This window comes from Tachysurus vachellii, chromosome 18 (genome assembly GCF_030014155.1).
Source record: "Tachysurus vachellii isolate PV-2020 chromosome 18, HZAU_Pvac_v1, whole genome shotgun sequence".
In the NCBI taxonomy this organism is placed as follows: domain Eukaryota; kingdom Metazoa; phylum Chordata; class Actinopteri; order Siluriformes; family Bagridae; genus Tachysurus; species Tachysurus vachellii.
In genome coordinates this window covers 14,415-30,000 of record NC_083477.1, presented here as the reverse complement: position 1 = coordinate 30,000, position 15,586 = coordinate 14,415, and the positions used below count along the sequence as shown (strand labels likewise).

General features: G+C 39.4%; 3 protein-coding genes across 3 annotated transcripts in view; all 3 read left to right on the top strand.

Moving 5' to 3' along the window:
* The window catches only part of LOC132860940 (ferritin, middle subunit), a 1,382-nt gene extending 19 nt beyond the window's left edge, over positions 1–1,363 (top strand). The window contains exons 1-4 of the mRNA XM_060892266.1: positions 1–239; positions 341–487; positions 710–835; positions 1,046–1,363. The exon at positions 1–239 is cut by the window's left edge and continues 19 nt beyond it. Of these exons, the coding sequence (XP_060748249.1) occupies positions 135–239; positions 341–487; positions 710–835; positions 1,046–1,201 (534 nt within the window). The 5' untranslated portion in view covers positions 1–134 and the 3' untranslated portion in view covers positions 1,202–1,363. The remainder of the gene's footprint in view (positions 240–340; positions 488–709; positions 836–1,045) is intronic.
* Positions 1,364–5,966: 4,603 nt separating this feature from the next.
* Positions 5,967–7,714, top strand: LOC132860928 (ferritin, middle subunit-like). The gene is made up of 4 exons (XM_060892247.1): positions 5,967–6,218; positions 6,320–6,466; positions 7,211–7,336; positions 7,428–7,714. The coding sequence occupies exons 1-4, from the start codon at positions 6,114–6,116 to the stop codon at positions 7,581–7,583; spliced, it is 534 nt and encodes a 177-aa protein (XP_060748230.1). The 5' UTR covers positions 5,967–6,113; the 3' UTR covers positions 7,584–7,714.
* Positions 7,715–13,260: 5,546 nt separating this feature from the next.
* On the top strand, positions 13,261–14,612 carry LOC132861708 (uncharacterized). The gene is made up of 2 exons (XM_060893273.1): positions 13,261–13,586; positions 13,788–14,612. The coding sequence occupies exons 1-2, from the start codon at positions 13,265–13,267 to the stop codon at positions 14,210–14,212; spliced, it is 747 nt and encodes a 248-aa protein (XP_060749256.1). The 5' UTR covers positions 13,261–13,264; the 3' UTR covers positions 14,213–14,612.
* Positions 14,613–15,586: the final 974 nt, after the last annotated feature.

The following is a 15,586-nucleotide window of genomic DNA, read 5'->3' as shown; positions in this document are numbered from 1 at the left end:
GAAGTTCTTGCTTCAACAGTGTTTGGACGGAACTTTCTTCTGCTTCTCTTTAAACATTCCACACGTCTCTTATTTAGTCGTTTAAATTTTTATTTTTGTACGTTTTGATAAAAAAGCCGACAATATCAGCCGAAATGGAGCTTTCTCAGATCCGTCAGAACTACCACCGCGACTGTGAGGCCGCCATCAACAAGATGATAAACATGGAGCTTTACGCCTCCTACACCTACACCTCTATGGTGAGGAGCTCAGGGGAAACATGGGGGGATTCGGGCTGCTCACTGACTGACTGACGGTATGAACGTGTACTTTATACTGATTTACCGTATTATTATTACAGGCCTACTACTTTTCTCGTGATGACGTCGCGCTCGAGGGTTTTGCTCATTTCTTCAAAGAGAACAGTGACGAGGAGCGCGAGCACGCGGACAAGTTTATGTCCTTCCAGAATAAGAGAGGAGGCCGAATTTTCCTGCAGGACGTCAAGGTAACGTTACGGTTCTGTTCTTTATACAACACTTGGTTCACTTTGAGCTGTAACAGAGGTGTATGACGTCACATGACTGTACATGACGTCACTACATTCCACCTAGCAGTGGTCTGATCTGTTTCTATCCAATCACTAAACGTTCCTTTTGTATTGGACATAAACTCATGCCTCTGCTCCTTGAGCTCACCTGAGTTACTCACCACACACCTTTTATTATAGAAACCTGAGCGTGATGAGTGGGGCAGTGGACTGGAGGCCATGCAATGTGCTCTCCAGCTGGAGAAGACGGTGAACCAGGCCCTGCTGGACCTGCACAAACTGGCATCTGATAAAGTAGATCCTCATGTGAGTGTTTTTATTGATGTTCCTTCCCCTTCTGTGTGAGTAGTGTCTCATGTGCTGAGTCACATGTTTGTTCCTTTTAGCTGAAGAGGACGTGTTTTAGATCACGTCTCCTGTGTGTTTCTCTACCGAAACTCCTTACTAAAATGTGTTTAAAAACTCACTGCATGTTTTTTTTTTTTTTATTTAATTGATTTGCTCTTTGTTTGTTAGCTGTGTGACTTCCTGGAGACTCACTACCTGAACGAGCAGGTGGAGGCCATAAAGAAGCTGGGTGACCACATCACTAACCTCACCAAGATGGATCCTGCCAACAACCGTATGGCCGAGTATCTGTTTGATAAACACACCCTGGGAGGAAAGAGTTAAATTGTTTCTTCTGTATGTCACCCATTTTGAGATTCTTACAAAAAACCTGATTTGCATTCATGTAGAATTGAGTTTAAACTGTCAAAAGAAGCATCATTCCTCTGTACCTTGCTTCCATTTTAATGTTCACTGATTCTGATGAATAAACATTTTGAGCTGTAACCAGGACTGAGTGTTCATTGTGTGAACAGTTGCTATAGTGAGGTTGTGTACCAAAAAGCATTAACATTACATGTGGAAAAGTGCCGTTTTCTTAGGTCACCTCCATAAATGTTAGTCACAAGTGTGTATCTAGTCTAAGCCAATAAATCAGGGGCCAAGAACAAACATGTAAGCATCCTCTAATAATTAAACTTTTTTTCTGTTACTGGCTGGTGTGTCCATGACCACCGCTCCTCAAGCTGACTTGTAAAAGGTTTGTAATAGTGATGCTGTAGCGCACACTTGGGTTAAATTGGGGCAAAAAATGAATAACAGTCGTGTTTATGGCCCTGACTTTTGAATCATGTGTCTAAGCTTAAAACGCCAGATTCCTTTGGTGGAGGAGGAGTTTAACAGGCACTGATTTATTTCTCACTACTACAAACTTTGTACAATCATAACACACATCATGGGCATATTGGCACACATCTTGCTCACAGAAACATTCACAAAATGTATCAAATGTTGACTGAACATTTTTCCCCTTAATGAGCTAAGAATGTAGACAAATGATCTGCAAAACAGGAAGTGAGGTAGTAGCTCAGCAACAACTTTGCACACTGACACAACTTGGTAGGAGTCTTCAGCACCTCCTTACAGGAAACTTTGCACCATACAGTCTGATGTGAACGAGCTGTTACTATAGGAATGATAAGTGTATTCATATAAACCTGTGAGAGCAATATGAAGCATTAATACTGTAGCATTTAAACCATGAATTAAAAGATCATTGTCCACAGGGCAGCTGGTCCCACATATTACTACATACTAATGATGACAATAAAAGGAGGTTAATAAATTATAGCTGCCAGTATGTCTGACATTTACATCCACATGTCACTCTGGAAAGAAACACACATGCTGCATTCAGTTTAGCACATAAGTAGTAATTCTTTCTGATGCTGTGCACTAGAGATGGGGGACTCGAGTCATATGACTTGACTCGAGTCGGACTTAAGTCACACATTTTAGACTTGAGACCTGCTATAACTTATAAATAACTTGTTTTTTTAAATCTGTTTTTAAACGCACGCAAGAGCGTAATCTAACCACGTGATGCAGCAGGCAAGCAGAGGGAGAGTAAACTAATAAACTAATAAACCTTAACAGACATGACGAAACATGGAAGGCGATACGCCAAAAATAATTAAGTTCGGGTAGAACAGAAGAACAGAAAGGTCTTTATTGCCAAGTATGTTTTCACATACGAGGAATTTGTTTTAGTACAGGAGCTCCACAGTGTAAATAGAATGGCAATGATAAGAAATGTACACATATATAATAAACACAGTTGTATGTACAGTGAAAAATGTGCAAATTGAATTATAAATATGTGTAAACAATGTAAGAATAGGGTTTGTTCTGTGTATGTTAAGTGTTCATCAGATGTATGTTGTGTTCATCAGATGGATTGCCTGAGGGAAGAAACTGTTCCTATGTCTGGTCGTTTTGGTGCTCAGGGCTCTGTAGCGTCGGCCAGATGGCAACAGTTCAAAGAGTGAGTGTGCTGGATGTGAGGGGTCCAGAGTGAGTGAGTGTGCTGGATGTGAGGGGTCCAGAGTGAGTGTGCTGGATGTGAGGGGTCCAGAGTGAGTGAGTGTGCTGGATGTGAGGGGTCCAGAGTGAGTGTGCTGGAAGTGAGGGGTCCTGAGAGAGTGTGCTGGATGTGAGGGGTCCAGAGTGAGTGAGTGTGCTGGATGTGAGGGGTCCAGAGTGAGTGTGCTGGAAGTGAGGGGTCCTGAGAGAGTGTGCTGGATGTGAGGGGTCCAGAGTGAGTGAGTGTGCTGGATGTGAGGGGTCCTGAATGATTTTCTTTGCCCTTTTGCTCACTCTGGAGAAGTACAGATCTCGGAGAGTGGGGAGAGTTGTGCCAATGATTCGCTCAGCAGTCCGGACTACCCTCTGTAGTCTTCTGAGGTCGGATTTGGTAGCTGAGCTAAACCGAACAGTCACTGAAGTGCAGAGGATGGATTCAGTGATGGCAGTGTAGAACTGTTTCAGCAGATCCTGTGACAGGTTGAACTTCCTCAGCTGGCGAAGGAAGTACAACCTCTGCTGGGTCTTTTCACAATGGAGTCAATGTGAATGTTCCACTTCAGATCCTGGGAGATTGTGGTTCCCAGGAATCTGAATGACTCCACTGCTGTAACAATGCTACAGGGATTTTGTGCAAGATGAGAAGAGAAGAACAGAAGTATGCGACCACATTGCTCACAATTGGATGACAAATTTCTATCAAATTAAATTTTTTGCAAGTGCAATGTAGTGTAAATGGTTGGTCACTGTTTATGTGGAAATGTCAGCTTTTTTGCAATAGCACTTATAATTGGTCTTCAGTGTTAGGCTTTGAGTGAAAAGCGTTTGGATCGTTTATGGGGATGTACACACACACACACCCTAAATATAAATATAAAAATAAAAAACTTAGAGTTGCAAGCACAGCCATATTCTTGTCTCGCATGCACACACACACACACAAACACACACACACACACACACATTCAGGAGAGCATCCTGAGCAGCTGCATCACTGTCTGGTTTGGGAACTGCACCATCTCGGATCACAAGACCCTGCAGTGGATAGTGAGGACAGCTGAGAAGATCATTGGAGTCTCTCTTCCCTTTATCATGGACATTTACACCACACGCTGCATCCGCAAAGCCAACAGCATTGTGGACCTCACACAACTCACACACACTCTTCACCCCACACACCCTTCACACACACACTTCACTACACACACCCCTCATACACACTCTTCACCCCACACATCCCTCACACACACACTCTTCACCCCACACACTGCTCACACACACTCTTCACCCTCCTGCCATCTGGAAAAAGGTACTGAAGCATTTGGCCCTCACTACCAGAGTGTGTAACAGTTTCTTTCCACGAGCCATCAGACTCCTCAATAACTAAACTAAACTGTACTGAGCACAATACACACACACACACACACACACACACACACATACACACACATGCACAATAAACTGTATGGACTGCAATTACTTCCAATATACACCATGTCTACAGCACCACCATATAAAACTGTTTGTTGTTGGAATGTTGTTCATGTCGCTGTGTACAACAACTATAACTGGTGTAAATGACAATAAAAGCTTCTTGACTTGACTAATATCTGCTGAAAAACTCAGTCATGACTCATAGATCTATATCTGTTCCTAATAAAATCCATATACCCATGAAAAATTTAACTAACACTTTCTGCACTGTTTGTTGTATGTGTTTTAAAAAACAAAAAAAGGCTTTTAAGTCTGTAACTTAGTGATCCAGTGATAGAGATTTAAAAGCACTTTTGTACATCGCTCTGGATAAGGGTGTAAAATGTAAAATTATATAATACAGTTTAGCGTTGGCACTCCGTCCAGGGTGTATCCTGCCTTGATGCCCGATGACGCCTGAGATGGGCACAGGCTCCCCGTGACCCGAGGTAGTTCGGATAAGCGGTAGAAGATGAATGAATGAATGAATGAATAAATCTGGATTTGTCACTTCGAGTGAGCTGATATTTAAAATAAATAAATCCTTGTGAATGTTCATCCGATTTATATGGACAGGGTGTAAGGTGGACCTACTATTGCGTATGCCCCGGCTCTACAATGCACAATAGGGACTCACAATGCAAAAAGGGTTCAAAACCCCTCAGTGGGAACGAGAGGTGAGAGGGTAGAGAATTCACTCATATGTTCATAGTCATTAGTTTGTACTTTGTGGATATCTGATGTCCTTCATAGTGCAGAGTCACTCTGCCTCATCAGGTTTTCCACCTTTGTGATGTTCATCACATCATCAGATAATATCTCTGTAATATGAACCTTTATTTATTATTGAGAAGGGAAACTGTCTGTGGTTCACGGCCACACCTTTACTCCACCAAAATATCAGTACAAACGGATTGTAAAGTTCACACGTACAAAACGAATCTATTACACAAACACAGTGGCAGAGCAGCAGGCGATAAATTGTGTTGTTATTGTGTTATTGTTATTATTGTTATTGTGTTATTATTGTGTTGCTACAGCTCAACACACTCTACAAATTCAATCATTTACATTTAAGAAAACAAAAGCTTTAAAAAACACGATATGCCTTCATAAATAAATAAGAATTCTTTCCCAAATTAAACGATCTCCGCTCATTAAGACGTGAAGGGAATAGATATAACGCTGACTCAGCATTAACGCGAGCACGTGATTTTCACGTGATGTTCACTTTTCATACTCAGTTCACGTCAGTATTTATTTTTCTGGTATAAACAAAGAACAGCAGACTATGAAAGATTTTTTGTATATCAATGTATAAATATCCATTTCAATACATAATTTATTATTTTTAAAAGGTTATTAAGGTGTAAAACTGCTGCGTCACGATTCACTCAGGGAAAAAAATGACTACCGTGTGTCAGAAGTGTTGGTCGTGATTGGTCAGTTTGACTTCACCCCGCCTACTGTATGGTTAAATTCTCCCATCTGATTGGCTGGTTGCATTTGTCACTCTGCCACAGCGGTAATAAATAAGCAGGTGTTTGGTTCCGTAAACAGTTCTCGAAGGACTGGAAAGAGGTTCTTGCTTCAACAGTGATTGGACGGAGCTTCATCTGTGTCCCATTCTATTTATTATATTTAATTGTTTTTTGCACTTTACATTTCTTAAAAAACAAAAAAGCCGACAATATCAGCCGAAATGGAGCTTTCTCAGATCCGTCAGAACTACCACCGCGACTGTGAGGCCGCCATCAACAAGATGATAAACATGGAGCTTTACGCCTCCTACACCTACACCTCTATGGTGAGGAGCTCAGGGGAAACATGGGGGGATTCGGGCTGCTCACTGACTGACTGACGGTATGAACGTGTACTTTATACTGATTTACCGTATTATTATTACAGGCCTACTACTTTTCTCGTGATGACGTCGCGCTCGAGGGTTTTGCTCATTTCTTCAAAGAGAACAGTGACGAGGAGCGCGAGCACGCGGACAAGTTTATGTCCTTCCAGAATAAGAGAGGAGGCCGAATTTTCCTGCAGGACGTCAAGGTAACGTTACGGTTCTGTTCTTTATACTTTTGTTACACACACACACACACACACACACACACACACACACGTGCACTAACAGTTCAGTTCACTAACAATACAATACACACGGCTGGGTCTCGGGTTCACAGCCACTTCAAATGTTTTCTGGTTATAAAATATAATTTTACTGCAAAATTACAAAACGTAATATTATTCTGTGTTAAATATTAATGCAGTAAATAAATTGCTTTACAATTTACATTTTAACTGCTTCAGGTATCAGATGAACTCTTGTTTACTGCAGGAGAAAAATAATGAAGTAAAATGACAAACGTATCAGTTTAAATAAGAGATTTGGTATTTAATTGAAAATCATTTCCCATCCCTAATTTATAAGATCATCCTTTTAGTTCACTTTATTAAATAATTGTTACTTAAACACTTTATTTATCTCCACACAATTCTGACATTAGTGTACATCACTCTCGATTAGGGCAGCTGCCAAATGTCATAAATGTAGGTTTAATATAGTGTCACTGTGGTGGACGATCTCTCCAACTGCAACTTGTGTGAATTGAATGTAAATCTTTTACCAGATAAACAGCTTTATACAAATGTTTTGCTAGGTAATAAAATCTTTAATCTCCTGTTTCTATGAAACTTTTGGTCCTGAAATAAGACTTTATTTATATAAAGAAATAAAAGTAATGGATTGGTGTGAGATCAGATTATGAATCAGGCCTAAAATGTGTGTTCTTTAAGAAACCTGAGCGTGATGAGTGGGGCAGTGGACTGGAGGCCATGCAGTGTGCTCTGCAGCTGGAGAAGACGGTGAATCAGGCTCTGCTGGACCTGCACAAACTTGCCCTTGATAAAGGAGATGCTCATGTGAGTTAGTTATAAAAATGATCATTAATCTTTTTGCTAGATAAGATGTGATGGCTATAATTATGACATTTGGATCTTCACTGTCCAACAGCTGTGTGACCTCCTAGAGACTCACTACCTGAACGAGCAGGTGGAGGCCATGAAGAAGCTGGGTGACCACATCACTAACCTCACCAAGATGGATGCCACCAAGAACCGTATGGCCGAGTATCTGTTTGATAAACACACCCTGGGAGGAAAGAGTTAAATCTGCCCCCCCAACCAGCAGAACCTCTGTTAAACCTAAGAGTTAATGTGCAGTGATGTGTGTGGAGGCTGCAACTTGAGCATATCTATCCTGTTTGTCATCACACTGTTTAATAAATAATTTGAGCTGGACACAGTGGGGTGTTGTTTTTTTTTTTTTTTTTGATTGTTTTTAAAATTAACTTTAAACATATTTCACACACAGCATATTTCAATATGTTCATCACATGGTGGTGCTGATTTTTCAGAAGTGGCAGAAGCCTTTACAGTGATGCCTCGAGATACGAGTGATTTGACCAAATTTTTGGCTTGAGATACGAGCATCCGAGCCGCTGCCGCCGAAACAAAGATCCCCAACAACCACGTGTGCTCTGCCATGAGAGAGCAGCGAAAATAGAATAAACCCCCGTATAACAGAACCAATAATAATGCGTAGTATTACATATGCTCGCTTACGTGTTTTTGGAAATTAATAAATGAATGAATTGATAGAGAGAAAAATATGTGGAGATTTGTGACGTAAACTGGTACAACGAATACAGGTTCTGGCATGGTGGAGTCGGGGTTGGAGGAGGGAGTTTAGATCGCAGCAGCAATGAAGCGCTAGAGCGGCTCTATGAATTTGGAATTTAAATGGTCGGTAATATGGATGTCGTAACCGGATTGGTGCGCGTCATGGACAGCTGATGCATGCTTGACGACGTGGCCTGCCAGAACTAACGCGATGCTTGATTTTAGTTCGTTAATTTTAGTGAAGTTTAGTTAAGTTCCATTTAAGTGTAAAGTAGCATTAAGAGTGTACAGTAGTGAGTAAGTGAACGAAAGCGAAAGTGTACGTACGAGACAAAATTCCTCCTGTTTACTCCTCCCTCAACCTCTGCGTGCATCTTCCGTAAAGTAAAACCAGTTTATTTTTTTTAACATTCTCTTTTATTACTGTATGTTTTTACACAATATTTGTCATTTATAAATACAGGTACTGCACATTTTTCATATTCAAAACACAAACAAAACAACTGGAGTGGAATTAATGGGATTTCAATTCATTTAAACAGGGAAAATTGCTTTGAGATACGAGCAAAGTCACGGAACGAATTAAAGTCGTATCTCGAGGCATCACTGCATTGTCACATCTACATTACAGCACAGCTATAGGGTTTTGGGATATTGCCTGGAATATTGCTTTGTTCTGACCCCCAACTTCCAACCACTTGAGCGAACACTGTCCCATATATGGGCACGAATATACAGTAGGTTTAGGCAATAAATGCAGATAAGAATCTCAGAGACACATACTGTACGAGAGGAAAGCAGTGTTCTGTTATCTGACTTATTTCTACATGTGCAATTCATAATTTTGAAGTGTTTTTTATATATATAAATATCTCAGCACTTCATCTTTACAACACAACATATTTTAAACTAAATGAACGAGAGAAAAGAGGACCGTATTCATGTGTTTGCCAGTTGTGCCACAGTCTGAAAATAAACTCTGTTGGTTTTCATAAACAGAACGGAAAAACTTTATTCCTCCATCCTGCTGTACAGATCAGTGTTTAAATCTGTTTCAAATCAAAACATATCTGCACAGAATATGAAAATATTTTGTATTCTATGCAATCAAACTTTTATTAGATTCTGTAATTCACATTTCTAGAAAAGTAATGCTTTATAATCCCACTCAGTGTTTATAATGATTTACACTGGTGTGAAAAAGTGTCCTGATTTTTTTGCATGTTTGTCACACTTTAATGTTTCAAATCATCAAACAAATGTAAATATTAGTCAAAGATAACACAAGTAAAAAAAAAATTACATTTTCAAAAGTTTAATTTCTCTAGCCACACCCACACCTGATCACTGTCACACCTGTTCACTATCAAGAAATCACTTAAATAAGACCTGAGTGACAAAGTGATGTAGACCAATTGATCCTCAAAAGCTACACATCATGCCGAGATACAAAGACATTCAGAACAAATGAGAAAGAAAGTAATTGAGATCTATCAGTCTGGAAAAGGTTACAAAGACATTTCTAAAGCTTTGGGACTCCAGTGAACCACAGTGAGAGCCGTTATACACAAATGGTGAAAACATGGAACAGTGGTGAACCTTCCCAGGAGTCGCCAGCCAACTTACCCCAAGAGCTCAGCCACGACTCATCCAAGATGTCACCAAAGACCCCACAACAACATCCAAAGAACTGCAGGTCTCACTTGCCTCAGTTAAGGTCAGTGTTTATGACTCCACCATAAGAAAGAGGCAAAAATGGCCTGCATGGAAGATCATAAAGGCAATTTTTGTCAATTGTCAATGTTTGATTGCAGTTGTTGCTGCTAAGGGAGGACCAACCAGTTATTAGGTTTAGGGGGAAACATTTTCACACAGGGCCGTGTGGGTTTGGATTCTGTTTTCCCTTAATAATAAAAATCTTCATTTAAAAACTGCATGTTGTGTTTACTTGTTATCTTTGAATAATATTTAAATTTGTTTGATCTGAAACATTAAAGTATGACAAACATAAAAAATCAATAAGGGGGCCAACACTTTTCCACATCACTGTATAATCCCACTCTCTGGCATCGCTCATTTCTCACCCAGATGAGAATAAGGTTCTAATTTGACTCTAGTTCCTTTCAAGGTTTCTTCTTCATATAGTCTCCAAATTGTTTTTTCTCTCCACTGTCACCTCTGTAAGAAATAAAAAATGCGTAGTGTAAAAATAAGACGATGATGGTGAAGATCTTAATGAAGAACAAGAAGTTTATTCCAGCATAGCAGTGACAAAATACCTGACGTACTTTGGGTTCATCGGAGTCAATAAGAACCCAGAGCAAATCCTGCTCAAGCATTATATACAGTTTTCCCTTTTGGTAATTTAAATGAAGTTCCGCCAAGAATGTGTGTTGAGTGTAAGAATTGAATGTCTCCCAAATGGCTGGGCTACACCTTGTTGTCTAGCTGATTGTCTTTAAATGTTAATCATGGTCACGTACACCTTGTCTTGGTATTGTTACAGTTGTTATCAACCAAGTGGTCACTTTAAATGGTAATCGCAGTCACGTAGACCCTTTGTTCATGGTGATGCTTAATGTCCTGCTGCCGTTCCCATATTTATAATTGAATCAAGTTTATACGTTTAGAGCCCTAAACTAGAGTTGGGGTACTCGAACTCGGACTCGGACTCGAGTCCGGACTCGAGTCCAATTTTGAATGAACTCGGACTTGTCACGCACTCGGGTGAATTTGTACTCGGACTTGACACGGACTTGAACATTTTGGACTCGGAAAATATTCCGAGTACAGTCGAGTCCGCGTCATGTGTAACAATAAAACCAGCATAAAATTGAGATGAGAAATTAATTAATGTTCCCGTTTGTCATTTTACTGCCACCACACCGGCAGGCAGCAGTAGCATCATCTTATGCTTGCAGACGAAACACACACATCACTCACTGGATATCAATCTGTGGCTAGGACGATGTCTTCAAAGTCAGCAATAATTTGTTTTGCTTACGAAAATCATAAAGAATTTATTTGCAAGACATCCGGTAAAAAGAAGCACTCTGCGGATTGCAAATTTTGCAAAACAACTCTTACTGATGTTTCTGGCACGACTTCAAATTTCTACCGACATGTTCAGAGAAAACATAAAGAAAGGTAAGTTTCTTATTATAACTTTTATACCAGTTTAAATCCAAATAACATTGTTAGGGCTGGGCGATATGACGCTAAATATATATTGGGTCTGTGTGTGTGCGCGGGCGCGCCAATTTAAATCATGCAGACCGCCATGAGGCCGCCTCAATGTGCGTCATCAGTGATGAATTATCTAATGGTTTTACACTTGCACGGTCAAAAAAATTCACACACATCATGTCAAAATGTAAGTTTGGCCGAGTATTCATGTAAACAGTCGGTTATGTACATTGTTAAGATGTCTTAAGTGAATGTAAACAAACAGTTGGGAAAAATAGTCATATCAGTCAAATAAATCTGTTGCCGTAATGTTAACAAAATCACTCACTCTACTGATAACTAACTTTATTAAATGTAATGAGAATCAATATGCATGTCATACAGTGAAGTCTGTTTTATTTTACATTTAATTGCTTTATTTAATTCCAGTAGTATTTATTCTTACTTGAATACTACTTGGACCTACTTGAGAAAGCAATTATCGTGAAGTAAGATTTTAGTATCGCCCACCCCTAAACATTAGCATTTGGTGATTCCAGTCTTTAATTTTACAAAATGTTAAATGTAATTCTTAATGTGGGAAATAATATAAACCCTGCTGATTGAGATTTGTTTTTTACATTTTAGTAAGGAAATTAACATATCACCACAGAAATGCAGGGACTGTAAATATAGTCTTTTTAAATATAAAATGATTTGCTCTTAATGTAATGTAATTATTTTCTATCAATTACTTAATGTGATCTGAATTGCAATAACTAGTAAAATAGCTTAAACAAAACTTTGCAAAAAAAAATGTTTGAGGCACATTAGACAAATACCCTTGTTTTGCATGTACTGTACCTTCTGTTTTTGAATTAGCAAGTGTTGTTAAAATGTTCTCCTTTTTTTCCCAGAATAAGAGAGTACCAAAGACAGCAGCAGCAACCAACAGACCAACAGCCCAGCATTGCAGGATTTGCAAGACCAGAATTGACCAAACAAGCAGTGCAACTTTATGATGCAAGTTCTCCAAGACAACAAGAAATTCATAATGCCATCATTAAGGATCTCCTCATTGGCTGCACTTTACCTCTGTCAATTGTTGAAAATCAGCATTTCAGGCATTTCTTGAAAGTAATGGACAACAAATACACTCCCATTGCAAGAAAAACAATCACTGAAAAACACATTCCTTTGTTGGTTGATCAGGTGAAAGATTCAATTAAAAGGAAGCTCCAGACCCAATCATCTGTGTCCATAACTGCTGACATATGGTCTGATCGAACCATGCGGTCCTTCTTCGGTGTTACTGCCCATGGATTAAACCAAGATGGAAATCAGCTGGAGTCCTTTCTTTTAGACTGTAGGCGGTTTTGTGGCAGACACAGTGGAGACAACATAGCCATGGCATTTGACGAGATCATTGATGAATATAACATAGCAAGTAAAGTCAGGTACATTATTACTGATAATGCAGTCAATATGAAGTGTGCATTCAAAGTCAAGCTACCACAGGAAGAGCAGCACAGTGATGGCAGTGATGCAGAAGAGGAAAACTTAGATGATGAGAGTCTTTGGGAGGATGTGACCTGGGAAGACGAGACTATCATGGTGAGAACAAGACAAAGGCTGTCATGTTTTGCACATTCTCTGCAATTAGTTGTACATGATGGAATGAAAGAAGCCAAGGCCTTTTCTTCAGCACTTACCAAAATGTCAAAATTAACCTCATTACTTCACACAAGTACTACATTTAAAGAACGATTTGAGGCTAAATTTGGGACAGATAGATCAATTCCTGCAGCTACATCCACACGCTGGAACAGTACATTCAAGCAGCTACAGGCCCTTACAGCACTTGACCATAGGGATCTCACACAAATTTGCAGTTCAGACTTTCAACATGTTCTTTTTTCAGTTCGTGAATGGAATCAACTGAAGAATTTAGGTTCTGTTCTCTTTCCTTTTGCGGAAGCAACAGACCTTTCAGAGGGTGAGAAAATGGTCACTATTAGTATGGTGGTCCCCACTGTACTTGATTTAAACACTCATCTGCTCCAAATATCAGAGTCACAAAGTCATTGCCGGCCTCTAGCCACATCCCTTCGGCAATCACTTTTAAAGAGATTCTCTGGGATCTTTGTGAGAACCAAAATGGTTGAGCAAAATGGGAAAGAGGACCAGTTCAACCATAATGTCTATTTCTTGGCAACAATGCTTGATCCTCAGTTTGGCCTGAACTGGGTTGATCTAGATGTAACCAACAATGAGAGTCCAGATTCGGTGAAGAAATTCAGAGAGGATCTGAAAAGAACACTTATAGGTAATTCATTTTATTTGCTTTAATAACCTAAAAATGATTTGTCTGCAATTTATTGTGAAGCAAACTTCTTATTTGTCTACTATATACTCTGTATATTGCAGAGCATAAAAATATGCAGTAGGCATACAATAATGGTCCTTAGGTCCCTAAATCCAAATGCATTTTAACGTGTGTTATTTGTGCATGTTTCATATTTTTCAGATTCTTTGACTGCAGAAGTTGAGGCCACAGCAGATGGAGACATGCTGCATTCTGGAGGTGATGTTGATGAAACCTCAGATTCTCCTCCTGGCAAATGCCCACGACTTCTAGCTCGCTATCGAGCTCACAAGCACCTGAGTCACTCAGCTAAGGATGCATGCATTTCAGCTCAGATACACAAGTACTTTGATGCCATTCAAAACACAGACACAAATACAGCACTTGAATTTTGGTCGACAAACAGGGAGAAATTCCCACAGCTTTACTCTCTGGTTGTAAAAGTGCTGTCTATTCCAGCATCCTCTGCACCAGTAGAGCGTGTCTTTAGCAAAGGTGGCCTCATCGTGAGACCACATCGTGCACGCTTAACTCATAAAATGGTCACAGCGCTTGTATTTTTGAAAAGCAATATGGCCCTGGTTTAGTGCTTGACTGTGCACTATAGTACTGTACATTTCATGTTCAGTGTTCATTACAACTCATGTTACAAGACCAGAGAGCTGTGTTCAGAAAGGAGTTTGTTGTTGATTAAGCACCGTAATAAAGCTTTAAGTTTGTTGTTATGACTAGCTGATAGATTTAAACTCTAGTCTGAGTATTTCCTCAGCCTATTTAAATGTGGGGGAGAGGCATTAAATAATTGAAATGTCAGCTTTAACTGGAGGATAATATATTGTGATACAATAATAAAACGGGTTCATTTGTATTTTCATGCACTTGTAATACAATAAAAGTTCTACATATAACCTTCTTTTCTTTGAAACCTTTTTTGATAGGAAACTAGTTCTGTTGACATAAAATAAAAATGTTCAATGGCAATGACAAGATGTAATAGTGGTATTTTTTATTACATTTTTATATTGCCATTGATTTAATGGGTTGTAAGGTTAAAATATTAATAGAATATAAAAATTTACAATACCAATTTATAATCTTTTTTTTTAATTTAATTACTTTCTGGACTCGGGCGGACTCGACTCGGACTCGGCCTTTAAGAACTCGGACTTGAGTCCAACTCGGGCCCTTTTGGACTCGGTCTCGGACTTGGACTTGATGTTTAAGGACTTGGTCTTGACTCGTACTCGACAAAGGTGGACTCGGACCCAACTCTACCCTAAACGTATTACCTTATGATACTTAAACCTTTTTAGGAATGAGCTCTTTTAGATGTGTATCTTGGAGTGGAATTTGGGTGCAATTTCTGTAATTTCTTACAGTCCCCCCTTTGATGCTTTTGGCCCTGAAGCATCACATCACTTCCTTAATACAGATCACACCTCCCATTTTGGGCAGGTGCCCCGTGTCGGTGAAGCCCTGCCTTAGGTTGTTCCCCTTCGGCCCTCAGAGAATCTTACCCGTCATAGAAACTTCACCTCACGCACGCTGGTTTTAGCTCCATTCCATAAGGCAAACTTATCACAGATTTTTCTTAAAATTTGGTTCTATGTAAAATATTACTTGGGTTGGAGCAGAGACATTCAGAAACCATCACAGCCAACAGGAACGTCCCACATTGATCATTGGATTATCAAATAAATTATCAGATGCATACACAAACTGCAGTTTTGAAAGTTACATCTCAAATCAGATCATAATATGCAATAACCAAATCACCATCATGCATTTGTTTAGTCAAAACATTATCTTTTCCTACAAGACCTTGTTGAGCTTTGACAATATGGTCATCCTTTCTTTGCATTATGACATAATGACTAACATATTCTATAATAACATTATTATATACTTTGGTAACTCAAAATCAAATTCTGGTACATCTTCCTCAAAGACTAATTGTCTGC